Consider the following 14970-nt stretch of genomic DNA (forward strand, 5'->3'; position numbering starts at 1 on the left):
TCTCCATAAATAAGTGTTCCCTTCTAAATGCCTGCCTTGCTTGAGACCTCTTGTTCATTTGTCTATCAATTTTAAATTGCTTAGAGTGGGTGGTGGCAACAATGGTGTCCATATCAAGTAGGAGTGGAAGGGGGGAACAGAAAGAGCTTGAAGGAATACATATAGATAAGAACCTTTGGAACTTATGCAGATTATGTGATATCCGTTCCAGACTAATGGAAAAGACCAACAAGTTGGAAAGTTTGGGTTTGTTTTTTGTAATCCACTGGGATTCGTTGTTCAAAAGACTGGAAACTTGGACTGGTGAAAAAAGATCAGAAGAAATACAAAGATTTGGATCTGAAGGAGACTGAAGGGAGAAATGAATAGTCGTCAAGGCTATAATAAACAGGAAAAAAAAGGACAGGGAACAGCTGTTCTCAATCTCAATAAAGGATCGAAAAGCACTTCAGGAACAGATGCCCTCTCACCCAGCTTAAGACCTCCAGGGATTCTTACAGAAAATCTTAGCATGCTCTTTATCACAAAGTTAATAGCAAGGCCACACCATAAGGTCTAATGTTATACTACTGAGAATTTACTAAGACTCTTTTTAAAAATTATTTTTAATTTTTAAAAAATTTTAAAGATTTTTATTTGTCTGTTAGAGAGAGAGCACGAGCACACAAGTGGGGGGCTGAGTGCAGAGCCTACACGGGGCCCAGTCTCACCACCCCAAGATCATGACCTAAGCTGAAATCAAGAGTCGAACACTCAACTGACTGAGCCACCCAGGCGCTCCGAGAATTCAAGACTCTTATGAAAGAATGTTCAGTTAAAATGTGGATTATAAAGATAAACTATTGGCAAATTTAGTGTTATTTTAGATTGCTCTGATATTTTCTTATTGTTATTAAGCTGGAAACTTCCATGCATCGTTTATGTAAGTTGACAAGCTCCAAAGTAATGATACTTTTAACTCAATAGTTTTTTCTCCTAAAAATTTCCAAGGTTTCTCTAAATGGGGGGAAATACAATGGAAAACCAGTGTTTCCTCTTCTGCAGACTATTTAATTGTCAATGCTTGGAATTCAAGTTAGCTGAGCATGTGCGAATTGATCAACGCTCACAGAAAATCAATGGAAAAGCTTCCATGACACACATTCAAAAAGAAAAGAACATAATCCTAGAACAAAAAGCAAAAACAAAACAAAACAAAAAACCATTTATATGAACTGTACATTTTGTAAAAAGCGTTTATGAAATGTCTGTTTTTTTTAAATTTATTTGAGAGAGAGAGAGAGAGAGCTAGAGCACAAGCAGGGGGAGCAGCAGGCAGAGAGAGAGGGAGAAGCAGACTCCCCGCTGAGCAGGGAGCCCAATGTGGGACTTGATCCCAGGTCCCTGGGATCATGACCCGAGCTGAAGGCAGACACTTAACCGACTGAGCCACCCAGGCGCCCTGAAATGTCTCTTAAAATATACAGTTTTGAGAAAAGAAGTAGCATCTTTATTTCTCTGTAAAACGCTGAAAAGCTGAGTAACTGTTTCTTAGAATCTATTCCTTGTGTAGCTGAAACTATATCCTGTAGTTATATTCTTGGTGGTTGGAAGTCTGGAATAGTTCTCATTAGTCTTGTTTTAATAAAGCAGTCTGTGCTAAACTGAAAGGAAAGGAAGATGGGTCAGTTGCTTCTAAACTGGTTAAACTAGGGGCACCTCGGTGGCTCAGTCAGTTAAGTGTCTGACTTTTTTTTTTAAAGATTTTATTTATTTATTTGACAGAGAGAGAGATAACCAGCGAGAGAGGGAACACAGGCGGGGGGAGTGGGAGAGGAAGAAGCAGACTCCCAGCGGAGGAGCCTGATGTGGGGCTTGATCCGAGGACTCTGGGATCACACCCTGAGCCGAAGGCAGACGCTTAACAACTGAGCCACCCAGGCGCCCCAAGTGTCTGACTTTTGAATTCAGCTCAGGTCATGATCTCAGGGTTGTGAAATCCAGGCCTGCGTTGGGCTTTGCACTCAGCAGGGAGTCTGCAGGAGATTCTCTTTCCCTCTTCCTTTGCCCCTCCCCCTGGTTGTAGTCTCTCTCTCAATAAATAAATAAAATCTTAAAAAAATAAAATAAACTGGTTAAACTAGATTAGGTCTTTAAGAGACCCTTTAAGAGACCCCAGCTTTTCTCAGTTTCTTTATCCAACATTCTTAAAATATATCAGGAAACCAAGATTAAATTACCCAAAGAGGGAAAATTACAAAGAGAAGGGTGGTCATCTCTGGGTGATAAAATTATGGCAATTTTAAGATTTATTCTGTATATTTTTCTAAATGTCCTACAAGAAGCAATGTATCCCTTTAAGATGTGAAAAAATGATTAAGAGTTTATGAAAATAAGGATATTAAAAGAAAACAGACTCACACATACATAAGAATAAACTCCAAATGAAAACATGAAATGTAAAATATAAAACCAACAACATAAGTTCTAGAAGGAAACACGGGCGAATTCCTCTTTAACCTTGGTGTAGGGAAAGGCATTCTAATTATGAATCAAAATCCAGAAGCATGAGGAGGATGTAAACACCAAAGCCACTTTGGAAAACAGTTTGGCAGTTTCTTGAAAAGTTAAAAATGCGACCCAGCAATTCTACTTCTAGATATCTGCCCCCAAAAAAGATATGTCCATACAAAAACTTGCAAGTAAATGTTCATAACAGCAAAATTCATAATAGCTGAGAAGTTGAAACAACTCAAAAGTCCATCAACCGGGTCAATGGATAGACAAAATGTTGGTTAGCCAGACAGAGGAATACTACTCAGCAATAAAAAAGATATGAAGTAATTCTACGTGCTATAACATGGATGAATCTAAAAAATGTTATAGGTGAGAGGTGAGCGTAGCATAATGTTTAGAGAAGTTGAATCACTATGGTGTACACCTGAAACTAATGTAATATTCTGTGCCAGCTATCCTCAAAAAAATAAGAGATGTAGTCTATATATACAACGGAATATTACTCAGCCACAAAAAAGAATGAAATCCTGCCATTTGCAATGACATGGATGGAGCTAGAGGGCATAATGTTAAGTGAAATAAGTCAGACAAAGACAAATACCATTGCTTTCACTTATACGTGGAATCTAAAAAACAAAACAAAACAAACAAACAAACAGAAAGCAGAAACAGACCCACAAATACACAGAATAAACTGGTGATTGCCAGAGTGGAGAGGGGTGAGAGGATGAGTGAAATAGGTGAAGGGAATTAAAAGGCACAAACTTCCAGTTACAAAATAAATATCATAGGGATGAAAAGTACAGGATAGGGAACACAGTCAATAATATTGTAATAACTCTGTATGGTGACAGATGATGACTACACTTATCATGGTAAGCACTGTGTAATCTATAGAATTATTGAATGACTATGTTGTAAACCTGAAACTAATATAACCTTGTATATCAACTATACTTCAGTAAAAAAAAAAAGAAAGGAAAAAAAACCATTATAGGTGAAAGAAGCCAGACAAAAAGTCCACATACTGCATGATTCCACGTGTATAAAATGTCCATAATAGGCAAATCCACAAAGAGAGTAAGCAGATTATTGGTTGCCTGGGGCTGGGAGTGGGGATAGAAGTAACTGCAAACGGACATGAATGATCTTTTTGGGGTAACAGAAATGTTCTTTTTTTAAAAAAGATTTTATTTATTCATTTGAGAGAGAAAGCGAGCACGAGCAGGGGGAAGGGCAGAGGGAAAGGGAGAAGCAGACCCCCTGATGAGCAGGGAGCCTGATGCAGGACTCGATCCCAGGACCCTGGAATCATGAACTGAGCTGAAGACAGACACTTAACCGACTGAGCCACCCAGACAACCCAGAAATGTTCTAAAATTGCATTTTGCGGTGATAATTGTACAACTCTGTAAATTTATTAAAAATCATTGAATTATATCTATATCACTATATCACTTATAGTGAGTGAATTTTATGGTATGTAAATTACACCTCAATAAAGCTGCTAAAAAAATCAGAAGGCAGTAAAAAAAATAATTGACAAACTTTACTATGTAAAAATTAAAAATTTTTGTATAACAAAAGCACCATAAACAAAGTAAAAGAGAACAAACTAGGAGAAAATATTTGCAACACACACTATAGACAAAGAACTAATATCACTAATCTATAAAGAACTGTTAAAAATAAGGGCCAGAATTAGGGTGGTTATTATTTTTTTTAAAAAAGCAGAAAACAGCAAGTGTTTGGTAAGGATCTGAAGAAATTGGAACCCTTGTGCACCACTGATAGGAATGCAAAATGGTGTAGCCACTGTGTAAAATAGTTTGGCAATCTAATTAAAAACTTAAAAATGGAATTACTATATGATCCAGCTATTCCACTTCTGGGTCTATACCCAAAAGAATTGAAAGCAGGGTCTTAAAGCATTCATGGCAGCATTATTCACTATAGCCAAAAGGTGGAAGCAACCCACGTCACACAACATGTGGTAGATATGTACAATGGGATAGTATTCAGCCTTTAAAAGAAAGGAAATTCTGACATATGCTACGACATGGGTGAAACTTGAGGCTATTATGCTAAGTGAAACAAGACAGTCACGAAAGGGCACATATTATATGCTTTCACTCATACAAGGTGCTTAAAATAATTAAATGAAAGTAGAATGGTGATTGCCAGAACTGAGGGGAGAGGAGGAATTGGGCTGTTATTGTTCAACAGGTACAGATTTTCAGTGTTGCAAGATGAAAAAAGTTTTAGATGATAGATAGATGGTGGGGATGGCTGTACAATATTGTGAATATACTTAATGTATACTTGAAAATGGTTAAAATGGTCAATTTTATTTTATGTATATTTCACCACAATTTTTTCAAAAAGGTCCAAAGGATCAAAAAACCTGATAGAAGAATGGGACATATGAACAGATAGTTCATCAGAAACAGATAAAAGTGGCCCTGAAACATATGAAAAAAAATGCTCAAATCCACTCATAATTAAAGAAATGAAAATTACAACAAGATACTGAGATAGTATGTCTCACCTATCAGATTGGCAGAAAACTGAAAAAGTATGACCACACATTCCACCGGTGAGGCTTAGGGGAAACAAGCGTTCTCATACACTGCTGCTGGGAATGCAAATCGGTATACCCCTTCTGGAGGGGAATACGACAATACGGCAATATCTAACACAATCACACATGTACTTACCTTTTGCCTCAGCAATCCCATTTCTAGAAATCTACCCTGAAGATAAATCACTAATAATACAAAAACTGAATAACATAAGGTTATTCACTGTTGTATGTTTGTTATTACAAAATACTGGAAACAACCTAAATGCCCATACATAGGAAAGAAGTTGAATTAGTATGTTTGGCACATGTACGCTAATAAGAGTACCATGCAGCTGTAAAAAAGAATGAGGAAGACGTCTACGAACTGGTAAGAACTGATTTCCACAAAATGCTGAGAAAAGCAAAGCCATGAAGACTATATGTAGTATACTACCATTCATGTAAGAAGAAGATATGAAAGGATATATAAGCATATGCTTTTGTACAGGAGAAATACAGGAAGGCTACACCAGAAACTAAAGAGATTGGTTAAATATGGAGGACGGAGAAAAGTGCTAGAAATAAGGGTGCGATGGGAATAGGGTAGCAGGGATGAAGAGGGAATGACATTTCACTGAGTATTTTTTTTTAAATATTGTAAAAAAACATGTAAAAGAATTTACCATCTTCACCATTTTTTAAGTGTACATACAATTCAGTAGACTTAAGTATATTCACATTATTGTGCAATGGATCTCCATAACTTTTTCATCTTGCAAAACTGAAACTTCATACGCATGCAACAACAACTCCTTGTTCCCGCCCCCCCCCAGTCTATTCTTTCAGTTTTCTGCCATTGCTTTTATACCTACATAAATTCTTTACTTTCTCATGTTCACCAATACGGACATAGACCTTTGCCTATGTTTTCCTCTAGTTCTTTTGTGGGTTTTTCTTTTTTCTTTTTCTTTTTTTAAATTTTTTTAAATTTATTTTTTAAAAAAGATTTTATTTATTTGACAGAGAGAGAGACAGCCAGCGAGAGAGGGGACACAAGCAGGGGGAGTGGGAGACGAAGAGGCAGGTTCCCAGGGGAGGAGCCTGATGTGGGGCTCGATCCCATAACGCCGGGATCACGCCCTGAGCTGAAGGCAGAAGCTTAACAACTGAACCACCCAGGTGCCCCGGGTTTTTCTTTTTTAAAAAAACTGTGTAAAAACATGTAAAACTGGGGCACCTGGGTGGCTAAACGGTTAAGTGTCTGACTCTTGGTTTCAGCTCAGGTCATGATCTCAGAGTTATGACATCGAGCCCAGATTGGGGCTCCATGCTCAGCGGGGAGTCTACTTGAGATTCCTTCCTTCTCCCTGTGTCCTCCCTCACTGGCGCATGCTCTCTCTCTCTCTCTCAAATAAATAAATGAATCTTTATAAACAACATGTAAAACTTAGCATCTTAACCATTGTTAACTGTACAGTTGTGTAGAATTAAGTCTATTTACATTGTTGTAAAACAGATCTCTGGAACCTTTATCTTGTAAAACTGAAACCCTATAGCCATTGAACAACAACTTCCTTTTTGCCCGTTCCCCCCCAGCCCCAGGTCACCACCATTCTACTTTCTGTTTCTATGAATTTGACTCCTCTAAGTACCTCATGTAAGTGGAATCATACAGTATTTTTTTGTGACTGGCTTATTTCACTTAGCATAATGTCCTCAAGTTTCATTCATGCTGTAACACGTAATAGGAGTTCCTTCTTTTTTAAGGCTGAATAATATTCCACTACACACACACACACACACACACACACACACACACACACACACACACAAATCATATTCGCTTTATCCAGTCATCCACTGATGGACATTTGTGTTGCTTCCACTTCCTGGCTATTGAGAATAGTGCTGCTATGAACATGGGTGTGCAGATATTTCTTTAAGAACCTGCTTTCAATTCTTTTGGATATATACCTTGAAGTGGGATTGCTGGATTATGTGGTAGTTCTATTTTTGACTTTTTGAGGAGCCTCCATACTGTTTTCCATAGCAGTTATACCATTTTACAATCCTTCCAGCAGTGTACAAAACTTCTAACTTTTCCACATCCTTGCCAATATTTGTTATTCAGTTTAAAATTTTTAAAGATTTTCTTTTATTTGAGAGAGAGAGTGCATGCGTGCATGAGCAGGGGGAGAGGCAGGGGGAGAAGCAGACTCCCTGCTAAGCAGCGAGCCAGACGTGGGTCTCAATCCCAGGACCCTGAGCAGAAGGCAGACACTTAACCAACTAAGCCATCCTGGCGCCCTTCAGTTTTGTTTTTTTTTTTATATTAGCCATCTAATGGGTGTATGGTGGCATTTCATTGTGGTTTTGATTTGCATTTCTCTGCTGAGTATTTTTTTTTATAACTCTGACTCTTAGAGCATGATAATATTTCATATACCTTCACATACCCGAAATATAAACAAACAATTAAAACCAACCAAGATGTAGGGGGAACCCTAAAATGGAATATAAACAGTATCTGTGGGAACCAGTATCTTGCCTGGATACTCTAAGCCTAAACACAAAAAGAACTGTACATAAATGCTGTAATCTAGTTCATAACAGTGTTTCTCACAGGGGTATGGACTAGCAATTCTGAAACTACTTTATGTGTATACTGGAACTGAACAAGTAAGTAAACAGACTGCCGATAATGAGAGCTGGTTTCTCACTGTTGGAAAAAGGAGCTATAAATAAGGGAAGGAGGAAGGCTAAAATGAACTCTGTAGTGTTGGACTGGAATCAGAGGTATCAGTATAAAACCATGGCTTTTACTATACATACAGACAGATATAAAAATACAAATCTGAGTGTATGTGTGTATTACAGACATACAGATATTTCCTAGCTCTACCCGCTGAGAGGGCCTCAGTGACACCCCAGTAACAATGAGCACACCTAGCACCCAGAGTGAGTTTCTTTTTTTTTTCTTTTTAAAGATTTTATTCATTTATTTGACAGAGAGAGAGACAGCCAGCGAGAGAGGGAACACAAGCAGGGGGAGTGGGAGAGGAAGAAGCAGGCTCCCATCGGAGGAGCCTGATGTGGGGCTCGATCTCAGAATGCCAGGATCACGCCCTGAGCCAAAGGCAGACGCTTAAGGACTGAGCCACCCAGGTGTCCCCCAGAGTGAGTTTCTAAACACTATTTTCCAATTTAAAAAAATCAGGGCTCTTTTGAGATATGGTTGATTCTAGAAGTGGGGCAAGGAAAATACAAGATGGGTGCAGAACATCTGCTGGAAATGCTTAAAACTAGAGGGCCAGGGAGCCTGGGTGGCTCAGTTAGTTGAGTGGCAGACTTTGGATTTCGGTTTGGGTCATGACCTTGGGGTCCTAGGACTGAGCCACTTGGGGGCTCTGTGCATAGCAGGGAGTCTGCTTAAGGATTCTCTCTCCCACTCCGTCTGCCCCTGCCCCCCCCACCACTCATGCTCTCTCACTCTCTCTCTCTCTAGAATGGATGAACAAATCTTAAAAAAAAAAAAAAAGAACAAACTAGAAGGTATATTAAAGAACATAAGAACCACCCTGAAGGAGCTCCTACTGGACAAAGCAGGAACAATTTGAGCAATAAAACAAGTAATGATAGTATTGGATGTTAACCCGTAGAATAAAATAAATACCCATGTGTCTATTAGCATATAAATAAATAATCAAATAAATAAATGGGGGAGAAGAAACAGCTCTTCCTCACAGAATTCCAATGAATAAATTTCTGAGGTCAGAATCCATGTTCTTTCTATCCCATCAGGCTGTTTCAAAGCTAACTAGCAAGTTTGACAAGATCCCTACCTTGATACCAAGTGCTACCAGAAACTTTAGTATATCAGCGGAAAACAACCATCAGGAGAAATGGCCTCTGCTAGAATATACATTTAAAATTAATCTATGATTCTTACTTTATAGATCCAGGCAGGGTACCTCCATGGGCTTGTAGCAACAAGACCTGTAGCTGCTGTACCTGGGAAAAGCAAAGAAAAATAGTCAGCTCATCACTGATCAAAAGCTACTTATCCCTTATGAGCTAAATTACTACAATTAGCCGTAGAGTAATTTGACTTGATACCTATGAAATATAAGGCATATCTTAGGTATTACAGAAAGCATCAGGGTTGATGATTCAACGATAAAAGTCCAAACAGCATTATATGAATGACTAGTACTTAGAAGACGAGTTGTCCCTTTTACCCTGAGCATCTTAATGACTTTTTATTGAGCACCTATTTTTCAAAAACCAAACTCAGCACCGGGCTAGGTAATGTGAGGGGGATACGAGAATAAACTCTCGTGTTTTACTCTTAAGTTTACAATCTGGTTGACAAAGACAAGCCTATGGCTTGAAATAGTAAGAAACAATACAGGAGAGAAGATGCTAATTCATAAAGTTAAGTACTTTAGGGTTCTGAGAAGACGCAAAGTAATGAAATTCCAGAACAGTCAAAAGGAGGTTTCCTGTGGCTGGACGTTAAATTGGAGTGCGCGCACAATGATCCTCTCCCATTCCCTCCTGTGATGAAAGAGGAGCTGTTCTGCCTCCTATGACCAGTCTTGTTGCTTATGCTTTGGATCCCAACTCTTCTTGCCTCCTGATGAATCATACTTTGTTATCCCTTCTCTCTCCCATATCTTCTACTTCTCCCTTTCTACAGGATCCTTTCTATTAAGATTAAAACATGTTCAGGGCACCTAGGTGGCTCAGTTGGTTAAGTGTCTGCCGCGTTGTCCAGGAGGCTTTGATCAGGTCTCTGCTTCTTCTCCAGTCTCCTACTGGAATACTCTTTCCTGGCTCCCTCCACTCTAGTCACAGTGGCATCCCTTCAGTTCTTCAAATGCACTAGATACCTTCCTAAATCAGGACCTTTTCAGACTTGGTAGATGCCTGGCACTGTTCTAAGTGATTTTTGTGTTCATTAGTTCATCTAACCCTCACAAAAACCCTATGAGGCAGGTACAATTATTTCCATTTTATAGATAGGGAAACTGAGGCACAGAGAACTTTGCCAGGGTACACAACCAGTGAGTTAGAAAGCCAGCATTTGAATGTGGGCAGTCTGACTGCAGTGTCAATGCTCTTAACCACAAATGCTTTTTCTTCTCCCAGGAAGCCTCTGCCTTCTTTTCTGCATAGATAATTCCCACTCAATCACTCAGATCTCAACTCCAACATTGCTAGGGAAGCCTCCTCAGCTTCGGTATTTAACAGAAGACCCTGTCCATAATGTCATACTACTCTAATATAGCACACTTTCTCATTTTAGAAAATGGTATGTTGGTATGCTTATGTGTTTGGCATTTGCTTCTCCCACTTAGGCAGTAAGTTCCACGAAGGCAGAAACCACATCTTCTTTGTTCAACGATGAATCCCAACACAGTACCTGGTACACAGTAGTGTTCAATATATATTTATTGTTGGAATGAATGAACAAATGACTAGGAAGAAGAGCATTCTTGGCAATAAAAATACACATGAAAGAAAATGGAGGGGCAGAACCGAATATGGTATTTTATAATCGAGAAGATACTGTTAACAGGTAAATCACTTGTATCTTCTATAGTGACCCCCTAGGAGGGAGGGAGATAGAGGAAGAGAAGGGAAGGGGAAGATTTAGACTAACTGAATAGTAGCTCTTATCACCAAGGAGGAAGGCCAGAGACGGAGCAAGCAGTACACAGCTGGGAAGCAGTACACAGTGTGGAAAGAGTACCGTATCCTGGAGGGCAAGGAAACTTGTCCCCTCCCCCGAGCCTGGGTCAATCCAACTACCTCCCTTCTCATCTCCTCTACCTCAGCTACTGAGCAGTTACACAACCAGTTATACTGATACCATCACAAATGCATGTGGCTAGTCTGCTACCTTTTCCGTTGCCATGATTTCAAGCCTCTGTGGTCTCTTCGATCCCTCTACCCTATTATCTGGCTGCTTGCTTTTAGGAGATGACCTTGCCTCCTACTACACTGAGAAGACAAAGGATGTCAGGCTGAAAATCCCTCAATTTCCCTTCTTCTCCCTCTAAATTATTGCCACAGTAATCTTCTTATTCTAGCCTCTTTTTTTCTAGTCTTGGTGGCAGGTATCCCCTCGAGTGTCTAAAGACAATCTCTCTCTATTTCTGCTCAGGATCTCAACTACTTAGAGATGGTCCCTAAACAACTAGTCCCTATTTCAGTTTCAAGACTCTCCCAACTGGCTCTTTCACTTGTTCAAGTCTCTTCCATATTTTTAAAAACAAACAGACCTGTATCCTTTGGCCCTTGACTATCTAGCTATCGCCTTCTTTCATCTTGCCTTCTCAAAAGAAGAGCCTACCAGCTTCCTCCACTTCCCTATCTAGCATTCACTGACCAGCCCACAACAATATGCTCCTATCATTCCCCTGACCCTCTTCTAACTGAGGTCACCTTGTGATTTAAAACAATGGACATTTTTCAGTCCTTATCTTACTTTACACTTCTTTATAAATTTGTACTTTTGATGGTCCTTAAAACTTTCTTCCCTTGTCTCCCATGATACCACTGCTTTTCTTCCTACCTGTTGGCTCCTTCTTAGTTTCTCTTTTTGTCTTCCCTCTTTTCCCCATTCCTTAAATACTGCTGTTCCCCCAGAGTTCTCTCTTTGGCCTTCTTCTCTTCTTGGTCATTCACTCCTTCAGCAAATACTTAGTGAGTACCTTGAATGTGCCACGCACTCTTTGATCTCATCCACTCTGTAATTTCAGATTCTATCTAAATGCTAATGACTCTCAAATCTGTTCAGACCTCTCTATGTTAAACCCAAATGGCCAGCTGTGTCTGAACAACTGTACTTAGATGTCCCCCAAGCTCTTCAAATTCAAAATGCCCCAAACTGAATCTCATTGTTTCCATTTTCCCACCTGACCTTGTTTTTCCTCCTGTATTCCCTGACTCAGTGATTGGTACTACCATTTAATCAGTTGTCCAAGCAAGAAACACAAAAACAACCTTGATTCTCCCTGCCTACCCTTCCACATCAAATTTGTTACCAAGCAAGCTCTATACATTCTACCTCCTTGGCTTTTTTTTCTTTCTAATTTGTACCCTTCTCTTTATTTCTATGGCTACCGTCTTTAGTTCAGGCCATAGTTCTCACCTGAGTTATTATAATAGCCTACAGTAGATCTGTGGGAGATAGGTTCCAAGACCCCCAGTGGTTGCTTGAAATGGTGGCTAGTACCGAACTCTCTCTCTCTCTTTCTCTCTCTCTCTCTATATATATACACTATGCTTTTTCCTATACATACATATCTATGATAAAGTTTAATTTAGGAATTAGGCAAGTAAGAGATTGATAATAATAACTAATAATAAAATAGACCAATTACAGTAATATACTATAATAACAGTTATGTGACTGTGATTTCCCCCCCTCTCAAAATATCTTATTGAGATACTGTCCTTACCCTTTTTCTTGTAATGATATGAGATGATAAAATATCTATGTGATGAGTGTCTATCTAAGTGAGATGCATGACATAGGCATTGTGATGTAGTGTTAGGCTACTATTAATTTTCTGACAATCCGTGAGAAGGAGAATCGTCTGTATCCAAAACATGGTTGACCATGGGTAACTGGAACTGTGGTAAGTGAAACCATGGATAAGGGGGTATACTAGTGTAATTTATTTTCTTCTAGTCATACCCACTTCTAATCCACTTTCTCTACACTTGCTAGAGTGATCTCCCTAAAATACACATTTCACCATGTCACCCACTTACTTAAAATCTTTCAATGGCTCCCCACAGCTTTCAGGTTGAATTCTGAATCCCCTACTAGGTCATATAAGGACTTTCAGGAGCTGATTCTTGCCCACCTCTCTTGCCTCTTCTCTCACTGCTTACTTCTTTATCAGTGAATTCACCAATGCCACCCTCAAACCTTACATAGGATGATAAACATGTCAATAGGAATTACTTTAAGATTTGCCCAAACTAACAGAATGCTTAGCTATCATCTTAAACCTCTGGTAGAGGAGAAGCTGAGAAACCGAAGCTCCATCATTCCACTCACAGACTTATAATTTTTCCCATCAAATTTTAAGGCCCTTGTACCTGTTGCTTCAGATGATTAAGTTCAGCTGTCTGGGGATCAATATTAACAACAGGTTTGTTCTTGATTTTTCTTGCTCTGTCAGCATAGCGAAGGGTATTTAATGTTTCTTCTAGATTGGAGTCAGCAGGACTCACACAGGCTATCATAAGAGTATGGCTATTACCTCCTAGAGAATCTGAAAAAGAACAACAAGAGGAAATAAAATCAAAGAAGCAGGATGCAAGCAAAGCTGTCCATTTGGGTTGGTGGCTTCAAACTCAGAGCTCTAAGAAAAAAATTCTTAAGAATCCGCAAATTTCCTATGTGTCGACATAAAAATACTAAGATTTTTGATGTGTAAATGATATAGTTTAGAATCCTATTCCATGTGTCCCCATTCTTAAGATTGTGATTTCAGCAGTTGACCAGTTTGAAACAATGGGGCCTGACCCAAGTAAGTTAGTAGCCACTATTGGAATTAAACATTCTTAGGATGCCCCCTCTAGGTAGGTTTTAATTCTTCAGGGAATTCTGCTTAACAGGCACTAATAAACAGTAATTGAGTTCATTTTCAGGGACAGAGGACTAAGCACAGTTGTCATTCTATAGATTTCTTGGCTCTCAAAGCCATATCTTAGAAGCCTGCTTGCCAACAGGTCTCTTTCAAAGCTCTTTATCAATTAGACAGCTCTGTATGTGATAGTCCAAAAATCTGTTTACCTGTCCCATCTTCACCTTCTCAGCACTATTATTCTGAATTACTCTCTTATTTTTAGAAACACTTTGGGCTTACCTTGAAGCAGTCGAGTCAACTTGGAATCTCTGTAGGGCACAAAGCCACCCTTTTTGTCATCTCCAAGAGCACTGATTACATTTCCCAAGCACAGGAGGCCTCGGTTAATATTAATACCTAATAGTGGGAAACAAAATTTAAATTGCTTGGTAGAGCATCGAACATATACCTGCGTAAAATAAGAACCCCACAGAAATATTAAATCATCCATCTTAAGGAAACTTCTTGATCCTGTTCACTTTTCTGAGGACAAAGGTCTAAATGCTGGATATACACGCTGAATTTGCTGGCACTTCTTGCCCTTTCCCACGGAAACACAGTAGACACACAGATAACTATCACCATGACAACAACATTTGTATATTTACTTTTTATATCCATTATCACATTTAATTCTTAAATTAATGCCGAGAAATTAGACCAACAGCTATTTTTTATTGTCATCTTGCTAAATTATTTTTACTATCATTCTCACCTTACAGATAAGGAAACCAGCGCAGAGGTTCACTGACTTGTCTAAGGTCAAACAGCTGGTGAGTGGTAGGCCTGACATTCCATTTCAGTATTTCAGTTAAGTCCTATGCTCTTTCTATGACACCACATAGGAATACATTTTCTCTTGTTGCTTTAAAAAGGGTGAAGATTCTTTTCCATTTCTTTAATTCCAAGGTTTGCTTTTTAAATTCTGTAATAATCTCTGAGGTCCTTCTAAAGACCCTGATTTTCCCATGATTGTGTTTATTGTGTAAAGGCTATAATATAGTATAGTGGTTAAGTGCATGGGCTTTGGTGTCAGATAGACCTAGGTTCTAATCCCGGCTCTACCACTGACTATCTATATGATTTGGGTAAAGTTCCGCTCTAAAATGAGGCAAATCGATCTACCTCATTGGGTTGTAGTGGGGAATTAAATAAGATACTCATACAAAGTTAAATGCTAAAGAAATGGGATCATTTTTGTTAGTGCTACTCCACCTTTTACTTACTCAGCCATACTTTGGACTCCCCTATAACCAGAAA

The 14970-nt window shown here is 39.0% G+C and overlaps 1 protein-coding gene across 2 annotated transcripts in view; it reads right to left on the reverse strand.

The window, feature by feature from the left end:
- The window catches only part of KIF4A (kinesin family member 4A), a 108407-nt gene that overhangs the window by 51412 nt on the left and 42025 nt on the right, over window positions 1-14970 (reverse strand). For both annotated transcript variants that reach the window (XM_045788423.2, XM_045788425.2), the window contains 3 exons: window positions 13951-14067; window positions 13178-13353; window positions 9009-9070 (listed from right to left, as the gene is read on the reverse strand). In XM_045788423.2, coding sequence (XP_045644379.1) covers window positions 9009-9070; window positions 13178-13353; window positions 13951-14067 — 355 coding nt within the window. The remainder of the gene's footprint in view (window positions 1-9008; window positions 9071-13177; window positions 13354-13950; window positions 14068-14970) is intronic.

This window comes from Ursus americanus, chromosome X (genome assembly GCF_024610735.1).
Source record: "Ursus americanus isolate L20-20 chromosome X, mUrsAme1.1.p, whole genome shotgun sequence".
NCBI classification, from domain to species: domain Eukaryota; kingdom Metazoa; phylum Chordata; class Mammalia; order Carnivora; family Ursidae; genus Ursus; species Ursus americanus.